The 13078-nt window shown below is 42.1% G+C and overlaps 1 protein-coding gene across 5 annotated transcripts in view; it reads right to left on the bottom strand.

Moving 5' to 3' along the window:
- The window catches only part of KIF2C (kinesin family member 2C), a 181781-nt gene that overhangs the window by 98287 nt on the left and 70416 nt on the right, over positions 1-13078 (bottom strand). For all 5 annotated transcript variants that reach the window (XM_033917078.1, XM_033917083.1, XM_033917079.1 and 2 more), the window contains one exon: positions 9367-9467. In XM_033917078.1, coding sequence (XP_033772969.1) covers positions 9367-9467 — 101 coding nt within the window. The remainder of the gene's footprint in view (positions 1-9366; positions 9468-13078) is intronic.

Genomic DNA, 13078 nt, shown 5'->3' with positions numbered 1-13078 from the left:
TTCTGGTATTTTAGCGGTATCCTCCTCCGTAAAGACGGATGCAAAGAAGGAATTTAGTTTGTCAGCAATTTGTTTATCTTCCTTGATGTACCCTTTTCTTCCCTGGTCGTCCAGGGATCCCACCGCCTCTTTTGCGGGTTTTTTCCCTTTCACGTATCTAAAGAAGGGTTTGAAGTTTTTGGCTTCTTGCGCTATTTTTTCCTCATAGTCCTTTTTGGCATCCCTCACCGCCTTGTGACATTTCTTTTGATCATCTTTATGTATTTTCCATGCTTCGGTTGTTTTCATGTGTTTCCATTTTTTGAAAGAGTCCTTCTTTTCTTTTATGGCTACCCTCACCTGTCCGGTAAGCCATGCCGGTTCTCCCTTACCTTTTGTTCTCCCCTCTTTGGAGATCCTTGGAATGTGGAGATTTTGTGCTTCTGTGATAGTATTTTTCAGTAGGGACCATGCCTGGTCTACCGTTTCAAGTTTGTCCACCTTTTTCTTGAGTCGTTGTTTCACCATGGCTCTCATGCAATCGTATTTGCCCTTTCTAAAGTTAAAGGTTTTGGTTAAGGTTTTGGCACGTTTTCTATTCCCGATGTCAAGCTTAAAGTTGATCACATTGTGATCGCTCGTCCCCAGCGGTACCGTAACTTCTACTTCTTTTGTCGGTCCCGTGAGGCCATTTAGTACCAAGTCCAGGGTGGCGTTGTCTCTTGTCGGCTCCTTTACCAATTGTTCCAGGAAGCAATCCCCTAGCACCTCCAGGAACTTGGCCTCCTTGCCGCAGTTGGAGGTTCCTAGTTTCCAGTCTATCCTCGGGAAATTGAAGTCTCCCAATATTATTACATTGCCCGTTTTGCTTTCTTGTTTGATTTCCTCTATCATTTCTGAGTCAGTTTCCTCCGCCTGTCCTGGGGGACGATAGTAAAGGCCAATTTTCGTGTCTGTGCTGTTTTGGCCAGGAATCTTGACCCAGAGGGACTCTAGCTTCTCTTTTGTTTCCGTCGTAGCCACTTCAACAGATTCTATTCCTTCCTGAACATATAGGGCAATACCTCCACCTTTCTGCCCTACTCGATCTCTTCTATATAGTTTGTATCCCTGCAGTACGGTGTCCCATTTGTTTTCTTCATTCCACCATGTTTCTGTTATGCCAATGATATCCATGTTCTCATGTCTTGCTATCGTCTCTAGTTCTCCCATTTTGTTTCCTAGACTTCTAGCATTTGTATACATGCATTTAAGTTCCCTTCGTGTTACCTTTTTGGACTTTTTACTCTTGGCTGCCCTTACAGTTTCATTTACGGTATCCTTTACTGCTCCTGTGTTATCTCCCGTGTTTGTTGTGTGGTCATCCCCTCCTGTGTCTGAGTTGTCCTTTCCTGCTTGTTCTCCTTTGTTGGCTGTGAGGTTGACCTCTCTTGTGTATGAGTAGTAGTCCTTTGTTCCTACGTCCGGGCATCCTGTTGTCCGTACCATCGACCGGTCGTCGACTGTCGGCTTTCCCCTGTCCTTCAGTTTAAAGCCTTCTCTATTGCTTTCTTCATGTTGCCTGCCAAAACTCTTGCTCCTTCCTTGTTGAGGTGTAGTCCATCCCTTCTGTAGTACTTGCTTTTTCCCCAGAACGCTGTCCAGTTTCGCACGAAGTCGAAGCCCTCGTCTTCGCACCATCGTCTCATCCAGGCGTTGATCGCTTGCAATTCCCCTTGTCTCTTTCCATCTGCTCTTGGTACAGGGAGGATTTCAGAGAAGGCCACCTTCACCTCCCTGTTGTGTTTGCATTGTGCAGCATCTGTCTAATTGTATTCCTAGAATTTTGAGAGTGCTCTGTATTGGATATTTGGTTGCGTTTACTTCCAGTTCTGTTAGGGATGGTATTTTGTTCCTTTTCTAGTAGTAGGAATTTGGTTTTCTCTGCATTCAGTTTCAGCTTATGGTTCTTCATCCATTTTTCTACAGTTTCCAGTGTTGTTTTCAGGCGTCTGTTGGAGATGGGGTCTTGGATGTCGAAGGGGAGGAGGATGGTTATGTCATCCGCGTAGCTGAAAGATGTTATATTTAGGGCGTCTAGGGCAGTGCCTAAGGAAGTTATAAAGAGGTTGAAAAGTATGGGCGAAAGAGGGGATCCTTGTGGTACTCCGCATGGGTTTGTCCAGGGGTCGGATAGAAGATCTTTTGACTTAACTCTGTATGATCTTGTTTTAAGGAATCCTTGGAACCAGTTGTGGACTTTACCTGATATTCCTATGGCATCTAGTATCTGGAGTAGTATTGGATGGTCAACTAAGTCGAATGCTGCTGAAAGATCGAGTTGGATGACTAGTAACTTGTTTCCTTTGCTGAGGTGCTGTCTGGCTATATCTAGTAAAGATACCAGTAGTGTTTCTGTGCTGTGGTTAGCTCTGAAACCAGATTGAGTTGGATGCAGAATGTGGTGGTCTTCTAGGTAATTGGTGAGATATTGTGCTACTATACCCTCTATGAGTTTGACATATAGTAGAATAGAAGCGATTGGTCTATAGTTTGTTGGGTTGTCTATTGGGCCTTTGGGATCTTTTAGTATGGGAGTGATTATGATTTCGCCAAGATCCGGAGGGAACTGACCTTCCCTGAGGGTGGTATGCAGCCATAGCGTGAGACATGCTATGAATTTAGTGGACGCTGTGGCTAGTAGATAGGGAGGACAGTTGTTCAGATCACAAGAAGATTTGCTGTATTTTTTGTACAGCCGGTCAAGGTCTGACCATTGTGTCGTTGGGAAGTTGTTCCAGGTCCAATCTGCTGAGATGGCTTCGTCTATTGTGGGATTTATTAGTATCTCTTCTATGATGTTTTGAGAGTTGTTGAATGTTGATCTGATTGTGGTGATTTTATTTTTGAAGTGGTCCGCTAGTTGAGAAGCTGTTGGTGTCTGGGTTCCTTGGGTGGCGAGGAAGGGTTTGGTATCAGTGAGGTTTTTTACAATGCTGAAAAGTTTTTTGGTGTCCGGTTTTTCGGTGCCAATGAATTTGGAGTAGTAGTCTTTGCGTTTATCCTTCAGTTTGATTTTGTATTGTTTGATTTGGGATCTCCATTCTGTTTTATTGTGGTCTTGTTTCTGTTTTTTCCATGTCTTTTCTAATTGTCTGCATTGCCTTTTTAGGTGTAGGAGTTCGGCGTCAAACCATTTGTCTGATGGTCTGCATACTTTGTTTTTTTGTTTTTAGTGGTGCTAGTTTGTTCAAAGTGGATTCACTTGTGGAACGCCAGGTGTTTATGAATTCTTTGGGGTTGTTTAAGTCTATTGCTGGATCTACTGTGTCCCAGAATGTATTAGGTTCGATTTTCTGTCTGGACTTGAAGCTTGATTTGCGTGGGGTAGGTTTGATGCTATTATGCTCCCAGTTGATGGTGAAGGTGTACTTGTAGTGGTCAGACTATAAGGTAGGATGCCATGAGCCGTTGGTGATATGGATATTTTGTGTGTTGAGGTTGGGAGATGTGTAAGCGGCAATATCTAGTTGATGGCCCTTTACATGCGTGGGTTCGGGGTTGAGTATTTGGTATGATAGGGTGTTGAGGAATGTAAGAATATCCACTACTTGTTTGGAGGTATTATCTTCTAAGTGGAGATTAATGTCTCCTAGGATCAGGTTGTGTGTGGACGAGAGGGAATTCTGGAAGATAAATTCTTCAAGTTCTTGTTTAGAGGTATTCCATTTTCCTGGTGTGACATAGCATAGAAGGCAGTTCAGAGTTCCTGTGAGAGTGTTATCAGAGAGTTGGCATGCTAGAAGGTCTAGGTGAGGGTTGGAGTGCTTGGTAAGGACTTTAATGTTGAGGTTGTTTTTTACAATGATTGCTAGACCTCCACCTCTTCTGTTTTCTCTGCATACTAGCTCTAGTTTGTAACCGTTTGGGCAGAATTCGGTAATGCGAGGGTCTGAGTCGGAAGTGAGCCAGGTTTTGGCTAGGAAGAGGCAGCTTAGGTTATCTTTGATCTGCCAGTCTTTGATTAGTTCTGTCTTTGGGCTGATAGATCGTATATTCATATATGCGCATGTTATTGATGTGAATTTAGTGGGAGAGTGAGTAGTGAGTGTATTGATAAGTGTTCTAGATGGTGTATGAAGTTTTTGTGTGTTTGCCTTAGTTTTTGTTGGTGGTCTTTTTCCCCAGATTGTGGGAATGTTTTCTTGGTTGGATGAAGGACAAGGTAACAGGGTTCTGGGGGTTTGGGGTTTCCTATTGGGTTGAACCAGTCTGTGTGTCGTTGTGAGGATGGGTATAGAATGTGTGTGGTATCCTGTTTTCCATTTTTCTATGAGAAGGGAGAGCAGTAGTAGGACTAGGATGAGTTTGGGTGTGCGTGTTGCCATTTTTGTGTGTGGAATGGGGTGTTAGTACTAAAGTTCTTTGCTCTGTTGGTGTTAGCTGTCTTTTTGGAGGGCCTATGCCTATAAGTAGGGTTCGTGTAAGAATCTATACAAGAGATTACAAGGGAGTGGATCAAAATGTTCAGGATGTACCTTTGGGATTTATTGTCTAGTTCAACATCAAAAAGGATTACTTGTGCCTACGTTTTCACAGAAGGACTTATTTGTCTCTGCTCCTGATGAAGAAACTGAAATGGAGCTCTGTTGAGTGGCGATGGCATCTCTATGGGACTCAGATAAGTTGTACCGTGTTTACGGCCACAACACTTTAAATGATTTTTTCACATTAAATAAATCACTTAAGCTATTTATTAAATAGTTTTGGGGATTTAAAATTTTCCCTCTCATCGAACCAAAACACTGAGGGCTCCTTTTACTAAGCTTCGTTAGGGATAGTCCACGCTACAATGCTCCGCATGCTAGATGCTAATAGCGCAGGGTTAGCGCACTAATCTGCGTGTGCTAAAAACGCTAGTATACCTTAAATTTTAAATGGTATGTCTAAATATATGCTTTTTTTAAAATTAATGTTGTATTTCGTTTAGTAAATCTAAATAAGCAATTCATCAAATTAAAATGAAACTTGAGTAAAAGGAGCCCCGAGTCTTTTATCAGCAAAGATTTTTTGGGTTACAGTCATTTAATGACAATATATTTAAAAAAATAATCAAAACTTAATGATGTATGGGGCAGGACTTAAGACTCAGTCTGGTGCCTGGGGTAAAAGAGACCGAAAAATTATGCATTTGGTTTACTCATACTGAAGTCTTTATATCAGTTGTGGATAGATGCTGGTGTTTGTTCTGAATGGGATCCAAAATTTATTGCCAATTTTTGGGTTGGTTCACCTCTATCTGCCATACCCTCAACCGTTTGCTCTCCACTGCAACCTCAGCCTGAATGTTCCCTATTGGAATGCCGAGGCTTGTCCTCTGGCAACCAAGGCACTATAGAGTCCCCAAACTCTGGATCAACTTATCCAATTCCTCTCCCTTAAAGGAAAATGACTTAAGCTTAGATTTCGAGGTCAAGTCCACAAGATACATCTAGAAGCCACCTCTTAAGGCCATAGACTTAGCAGAAGCCCGCAACAAATCATACATGGCACCTGACAGATAACAGCCCAATTCAATCTTCGCTACAGATCCACTAATGCCCAAGTCATTGGACTTCCTATCCAACATCTGCTCAGCCCACCTGAAACATGCCCTGGCCACCACAAATCACTGCCTGAACCACTAAGGCTACTATTTCAATACTTTGCTTGAGAAAAGCCTCCATCCTCCAGTCCTGGGGGCCTCTCAGAGCAGAACCCCCTTCCACTGAATCATGTGCCTCTTAGCAATAGCCAAAACTAGTATGTTTATTACCAGCAGGTGTAAGGAGTCCCTATTGGCATCACAAATAGGATAAATGGGTCATAGACCATGCCAGCCGAAAAGGGACATCTGGAACTTTCCACTGCATTTGCACGATATCCCGAATATCTTGATGCATGGGAAAAAACGTGAAGCCGCCTGAATTCCACAAAGAGGATCCACCACTCGGGAGGTCTCTTTAGCATCATCTTCAAAATGCAGAACGAGTGCCTGTAATTCATCCCACTGAAAAATACAGACCAAAGCGTCCTCCCCTGTGGGCATCTCCAACACCCAGTTGCCTGCGTTATCCACCCCCTTCCCCCAGGAAGGTCCTGAAGGTCACCCGAAAAGACCCCGTTCCTCATCTGGCAGTAAATCATCCGCCAGGCAAAACTCATCCTCCCAAGAAAAGCTGTCACTTAGGCAGGGGGTGGAGAAAGTGCCGGAGCTTAAGGAAAATTGACCCCACCCCCACCACAGCCGATACCACTGGAGACAGTGCAGAGGAACAAGCTGAGTGTTTGCAGTAAGTCTTGCACATAGCAAGCACAAAATCTTGGGAAACCCCCATAGCTGGAAGGGAATCATGCTCCACTGCCAAGGAAGAGGCCTGCAAGACCTTTTCCTATCTCTTCAATCTAAGCGGGAGCTCAGCAGAACACTCAGCCAAAAAGAACAAGAACTTACCCCAAAAAATTCACCTGAGGTTGGATATGCTAAAGAGGCCTGAAAAGGTAAAACCGTGATAGGGGAATCCCCAGAAATCCCCAATGCAAAGGCAGGGGAAACCCTATTGCCTGCAGTGGTAAGGGAAGCCCAGGCCTCTCTATTGCTGGCTCACGCAATGACTAGGAAATCCCCTGAGCCACTGGTGGCAAGGGAGCCCTGGGCCTCCCCACTGCCCACCTCTGCTGGGGAATCCTTCTTGCCGGCTGAATGAAGCCGATCCCAATGAGGATTCCCTTTCCTGTGGCTGTGAGCAGAAACTACACACGCCGGCATTGTTGAGGCCTCGGCGGGAGTACACTGATCATTTCTTTGGCTGAGAAGTGCCCATTGTGAAAACTTCTAGGCAGGCCTAATTGACAAAAATCAGTGAATGGCTCTGCCTGCTTTTTTCTTTTTAAAATTCAATTAAAAGAGCAGACCCCACCACTGACTTTCTTTTTTTTTTAAATTCTTTATTCATTTTTACATATTACAACAAGTGTATAAGAAAAATCATTTGAATTTATAAATATACACTTGATTAACTTTCATATATCATTAAAAATATAACTTTTCAGCCAATACCTATATTCTATAATATTTTGAATATTATGAACTATTCCTAGTATCTAAACAATTGATATCAAGTTAGAAAACCCTTCCAACCCCTCCCTCCCCTTACAAAAGTTCCATTCCCAATACATCAAAAACAGTTAAATACTCTTATACATTATAGGATTTAATATTTATTACCCACCCACACCCCTCCATGTCTACAGTGCCCTTAAGCAAGGTATACAGCTGAAGCACCACTAACGGAGTGCCTGAGTGTGACCCCCCCCACCAAGGACAGAAGGGCCGGCCCCCTGTCGGACCCAATCTCAGTCTGGACAAGAAAAGGACCGGAAAAGAACACCTCCTATCCCTTCCAACAGCCACTGCCTCAAGGCCTAACTGGACTGCACAGGCTTATCACCTCCACCTGCTGGAGACTGAGAAAACTGACTGATTCTAAAAGGGACTGCACAGCCCATCTGTACTGCTGATAGAATTCAGTGTGCTCTCATTCTCCATCTGCTGGTAGAGGGGTGTAAACCTATCTGTGCCAGTCTGGAGGGACACTAAGGAAGTTGCATTTGTTCATATCTAAACTATGACCACCAACCCAAGAGGCACTGCTCTTGCCAGACAAAGTATTCATAAATCCATCTTTTATGTTGTTGCTCCAGTTTTATGGAATGCCCTGCCTATCCACCTCAGACAACAAAATTCTTTTCCAAAATTTAAAGAAGAACTAAAAACATTTTTATTCAAAGATACTTACAGCTTTTAGGACTCAGCAGAACTATGATTTGCAGCATTTTTTCCCTTTCTACTACACTCTTCCCTTTTCCCCTCTTTCTTTTATATACATTGTATTTCTTCCCCTCTCCCCCCATTTTGTTTCTGTAAAAAGTCCTACCATGTATGTAATGTGTTCATTTGCATTGCCAATTATTTTTAAACATTTTATTGTATACTGCCTAGATTATTTTTTTTTTTAAAGATAAGCGGTTTATCAAAGGGCTTAGAGGGAGGGTGGGGGGAGGGTTGCATTTATATTTATAAGATACACTGATAAGATGTTCAAGTGGTCTAATTAAGTGTTTATTATGAATTTTGTACACTTGATGAGTGTTTAAGTTCATATGAGTTTAACTGCTACACTTGTTGTAACATGCAAAAATGAATAAAGAATTAAAAAAAAAAAAACAAACCTAATAAACCTGAAACTTGAACTTTGTCAGCATCCTTCCAAAAGAAGATCGACAGTTGGAGATTTACAGTGTCTATTTTGTCATCTACTAGCAAAAATCGAGAGCCAGTCCTAGTCCCATGGTATTACAGGGCCATGTTCCTGCAGGACTTTGGGGGAGGAGGTTCCAAAATAATGGAAAAACATATTCTGATGGTCTGACAAGTACAATAGGGCACAGATCAATCACCTATCAAGAATGGTATCATGATTTGAAGGCCACTTCTGAACAAGAGCACTTTCATCCAACACCGAGAATTGTCACTCTGTTACAAGATTAATCTCCATTTGCCTTTGTGACAAGACTATCTGATATTACAAGACTGAGGTTGTACTCCTTTGAATTTAAAGTGTGAACACTCTGGTTTCTTCAAGCCATTTATTGCCCATAAGAGGTGTGTTTTTATTCCATCTGATTATGTATGTTATCATGCTACAGGAACTTTTCAATTCTGATCTCTCATGTACACAGTTTTGTACTTTGGTAAATAAACCCTTGTGGCTTATCAGTGAATGAAAAGGATTTCTGAATTCTGAGACCTAGCTATTAGACGTGTCACCCCTAGATTTAAGAACAAAAGAACAGCCATCAATGACAGTGAGATCAATAGTCCAACAAGCCCGTTCTCTTGTTTCCAGTAGAAACCCAAATAGTAGCAACATTCCATACTACCAATCAAGGGCAAGCAGTGGCTTCTCTCATGTCTCTCAATAGCAGACTATAGACTTTTCCTCCAGGAATTTGTCCTAATCTTTTTTAAACCTAGCTCCTCCCTCTAGCAACAAGTTCCAGAGCCTAACTATTCTTTGAGTAACTAGTCACATTATTTACATGTCTATGTTGTACACTGTACAGCAGGGGTCAGTATCAACTGTTCTATCCTCAACTCCAGTGGTTAAGTGGAAGTAAACCCCCTGGATGAACCAGAAAGCTTCTGGAGAGGGTGGTAGACTTAATGCTTCCTCCGATACCTCCAAAGTTAGTGTGCATATACCTAAGCTGACTTGGATATATTCCCACTCCAAAAATCCAAGACAGAGCAATTAAGTGTCATTGGCCTGGTCCTGATCAAGTGCAGCATGCAACTCCTACACTTACCTGTGTGCGTTTTGCTCGAAGCTCAGAGTTCTGAGCTCTCTTCTCCTCTCTCTTGTTTTTCATCTTTTCCATTTCTGACACAATATTAGATTTCCTTCGGGCTACAGGATACAAGCAAACAAGAGGGAAAGTTTAGCAAAAAGCAGCAAAATCTATCAGATCACATGTGTTCAATCACTGTACAAACACAGGGAAAGGGGGCTTAAGATAAAGAATTTTATACCTGCCAAACAATCCTTCCATTCTGCTTGGCTCAAAATCATACATCTCTTGTGTATCAAATTTTTGACATCAAATGGCAGATGACAGTCACTAGTGTATAGTTCAAACTAACACTCAGCCATCATGAAATTATACTTGGGATTAGATGCCTTAAAATCCAGGACAACAATCAACAGATCATACAGCTCACCAGCTGGCACATAAATATTAAAGAGATTAGGTTCGTACCTTGCTAATATCTTTTCTAGTAGTGTATCATTCTGGATAGACAAGTAATATCCCAGTGCCCACAAACCGTGCATAAATCCATGCCAGTTTTTGAATCCCTCCTACTTCAGAGGGCTCTGCTTCTCCCTTCAGTTTAGTCCCAAAGCAGGAGATGGCCCCCTTCTAGAAACACCGGTGAAGGAAGGGTACAGGGTACATGACAGCAGATAAAGGCCAAATGGTCCATCTAGTCTGCCCATTCACAGTAACCATTATCTCTTTCTCTGAGAGATCCCAGGCACTCTTCAATTCAGACGTCTCTACCACCTGTTCTGCTCTGAAATTACAACACAAGGCCAGTGAGTGACTTTGGTACCAGGAAAGATGGTAGAGGCGCTGATAAAGGACCGCATCATTGATCACCTTGACGGACACAATCTGATGAGGACCAGTCAGCACAGCTTCAGCAAAGGAAGATCTTGCTTGATAAACTTACTGCACTTCTTCGAGGAAGTAAACAGGCAGATAGACAAGGGTGACCCGGTTAACATTGTATATCTAGATTTTCAGAAGGTGTCGCATGAACGTCTACTTCGAAAAATTGCGAGTCATGAAATAGAGGGTGATATATTCATGTGGATTAAAAACTGGTTGGCGGATAGGAAACAGAGGGGGTAAATGGACAAAACTCGGACTGGTGAAGCGTCACGAGTGGAGTGCCGCAGGGTTCGGTGCTCGGGCCTGTGCTCTTCAACATATTTATAAACGACCTGGAAATTGATACGACAAGCGAGGTGATTAAATTTGCTTACGATACAAAGTTATTCAGAGTAGTGAGGATGCGGAAGGATTGCAAAGACCTACAACAAGACAAATACACTCGAGGAATGGGCTGCGAAATGGCAAATGAGGTTCAACGTTGATAAGTGCAAGGTGATGCATGTCAGTAACAATATCATACGCATGAATACAGGATGCCCGGTGCTGTACTCAGAGAAAGCCCCCAGGAAAGGGACTTGAGAGTACTTGTAGACAAGTCAATGAAGCCATCCATGCAATGTGCGGTGGCGGCGAAAAGGGCGAACAGAATGCTAGGAATGATCAAAAAGGGGATCACAAACAGATCTGAGAAGGTTATCATGCCGCTGTACCAGGCCATGGTACGCCCCCCACCTGGAATACTGCATCCAACACTGGTCGCCGTACATGAAAAAGGACATAGTACTACTTGAAAGGGTCCAGCTAAGAGCAATAAAAATGGTTAAAGGACTGGAGGAGTTGCTGTACAATGAGAGGCTAGAGAAACTGGGCCACTTCTCCCTTGAAAAGAGGAGATATAGGGGACACGATCGAAACATTCAAGATATTAAAGGGAATTGACCTCGTAGAGAAAGATTGTTTACCTTCTCCAAGGTGGAAAGAACGAGAGGGCACTCTCTAAAGTTAAAAGGGGATAGATTCCATACAAACATAAGGAAATTCTTCTTTACCCAGAAAGTGGTAGAAAACTGGAACGCTTTTCTGGAGGCTGTTATAGGGGAAAGCACCCTCCAGGGATTCAAGAAAAGGTTAGATAAGTTCTTGCTGAACCAGAACGTACGCAGGTAATGCTAGACTCAAATAGGGCACTGGTTTTTGACCTAAAGGCCGCCGCATGAGCAGGTTGCTGGGCACGATGGACCACTGGTCTGACCCAGCAGTGGCAATTCTTATGTTCTTAAGCAAGTTAAACTTTGAACCATCAAAACAGGGAAACAATCATGTCAAACAAACATTAATGAAGCTCAAATAAAATCCCAAAGTGACATAGCAATAAACTATTCTTCATACACTTAAGGTCTGACTGACAGACTTGGATATGAACATTCTGAGACAGGCAGGCACAGGTGTGTCATTCTGGACAGACGGATGTACAAAAGCAGTCCAGAAATCTAGGGCAGGGCCACTGTGCCGGCTCATAATACTGAGGATCCAAAAGGTGGAGTCCTCCTTGCTGCTACATCCACTCTGTAAAGCTTGGAAAATGTATGTAGAGTGGACCAAGTCACTGCCCTACAAATCTCTTGAGGGGAGACCACCCTAGCTTCTGCCTATGATAAAGCCACACCTTTACAGAAACAGGAGACTCAAAATATATGTTGACAAAATGCCCTATGGATCCATCTAGACATTGTGGCTTCACTGAGACTTGTGCCAAAAAGTCTTTTTTTCCAATTCTTTATTCATTTTTCATCTTCCATTAAGTACACAATATTACATCAATTGAAACAAACATCACTTGAAATTCTTTCTATTGTCATCTTAAAAACATAAATTATCTCCCTCCCCCACAAACCTTTTTCACAAATATTGCAATCAAAAAAATAACATACATGTGCTATATTCATAGATATTGATTCAACCTATATTATAACTATATACCACTCCCTCCCATAATTATAGTTATACTTTCAATGTAAAAAGGCGTCTATAATCATTACAGTAAGTTGTCAATGGCCCCCAAATCTTTTTAAAATTATTATAATTCCCTTTTTGTATAGCAATTGTTCTTTCCATTTTGTATATATGGCACAAGAAATGCCCCCAGAAGGTGTAATTTTTCCAATTTCTGACGATATGTTGAATGGCGACTCCTGTCATTATTAATAAAATTTTATTATTTGATGAAATTTGACTTTTTATTCTCATTGACGTCCCAAATAGGATTGTATCATATGATAGGGCTACATGGTTTTCTAATAAACAATTAATTTGAGACCAAATTGATTTCCAAAAAGCCATGACACAGGGACAAAAGTATAATAAATGATCTAGTCCCTGCTTCTAGATTACAATGTTGGATTATACATTTGGTGCAAAAAGTCTTGAAAAAGGAACACCTTAGCATCCTGAAATTTCAGCTGAGATCTTCTGCAAAGTTTAGAAAGCGAGCAATCGTGGGCCTTGGTTTGGAAATTCATCATTGCATTGCCCAATTTGAAGAGTTCATTTAGACTTTAAATATGGTGGAATTCTCTAGGAGGCACTTCAAGGGACTTGCATAGGTCCAAGTCTTTCACAATGATGGGAATTCCTATAAAGTAGAGATTATTGTGGCGACCTCAGTTTTCAGTATCTAATTCTGTCTTCAAATATTTTGTTGGCTGATTCTAAGCTGCGCATCCTCTCTTCAAGATTAGACACATGGTCTTCCTGCTGCGCAATATGGTCCTCCACCCACTGAATCTATTTTCCCTGGAGCTCACAGCAGTCTTTAATCTCTTCAACTGCAGTATGGCGTTTT

Source organism: Geotrypetes seraphini, chromosome 12 (assembly GCF_902459505.1).
Source record: "Geotrypetes seraphini chromosome 12, aGeoSer1.1, whole genome shotgun sequence".
NCBI lineage: Eukaryota > Metazoa > Chordata > Amphibia > Gymnophiona > Dermophiidae > Geotrypetes > Geotrypetes seraphini.
This window is presented reverse-complemented; position numbering and strand designations above follow the sequence as displayed.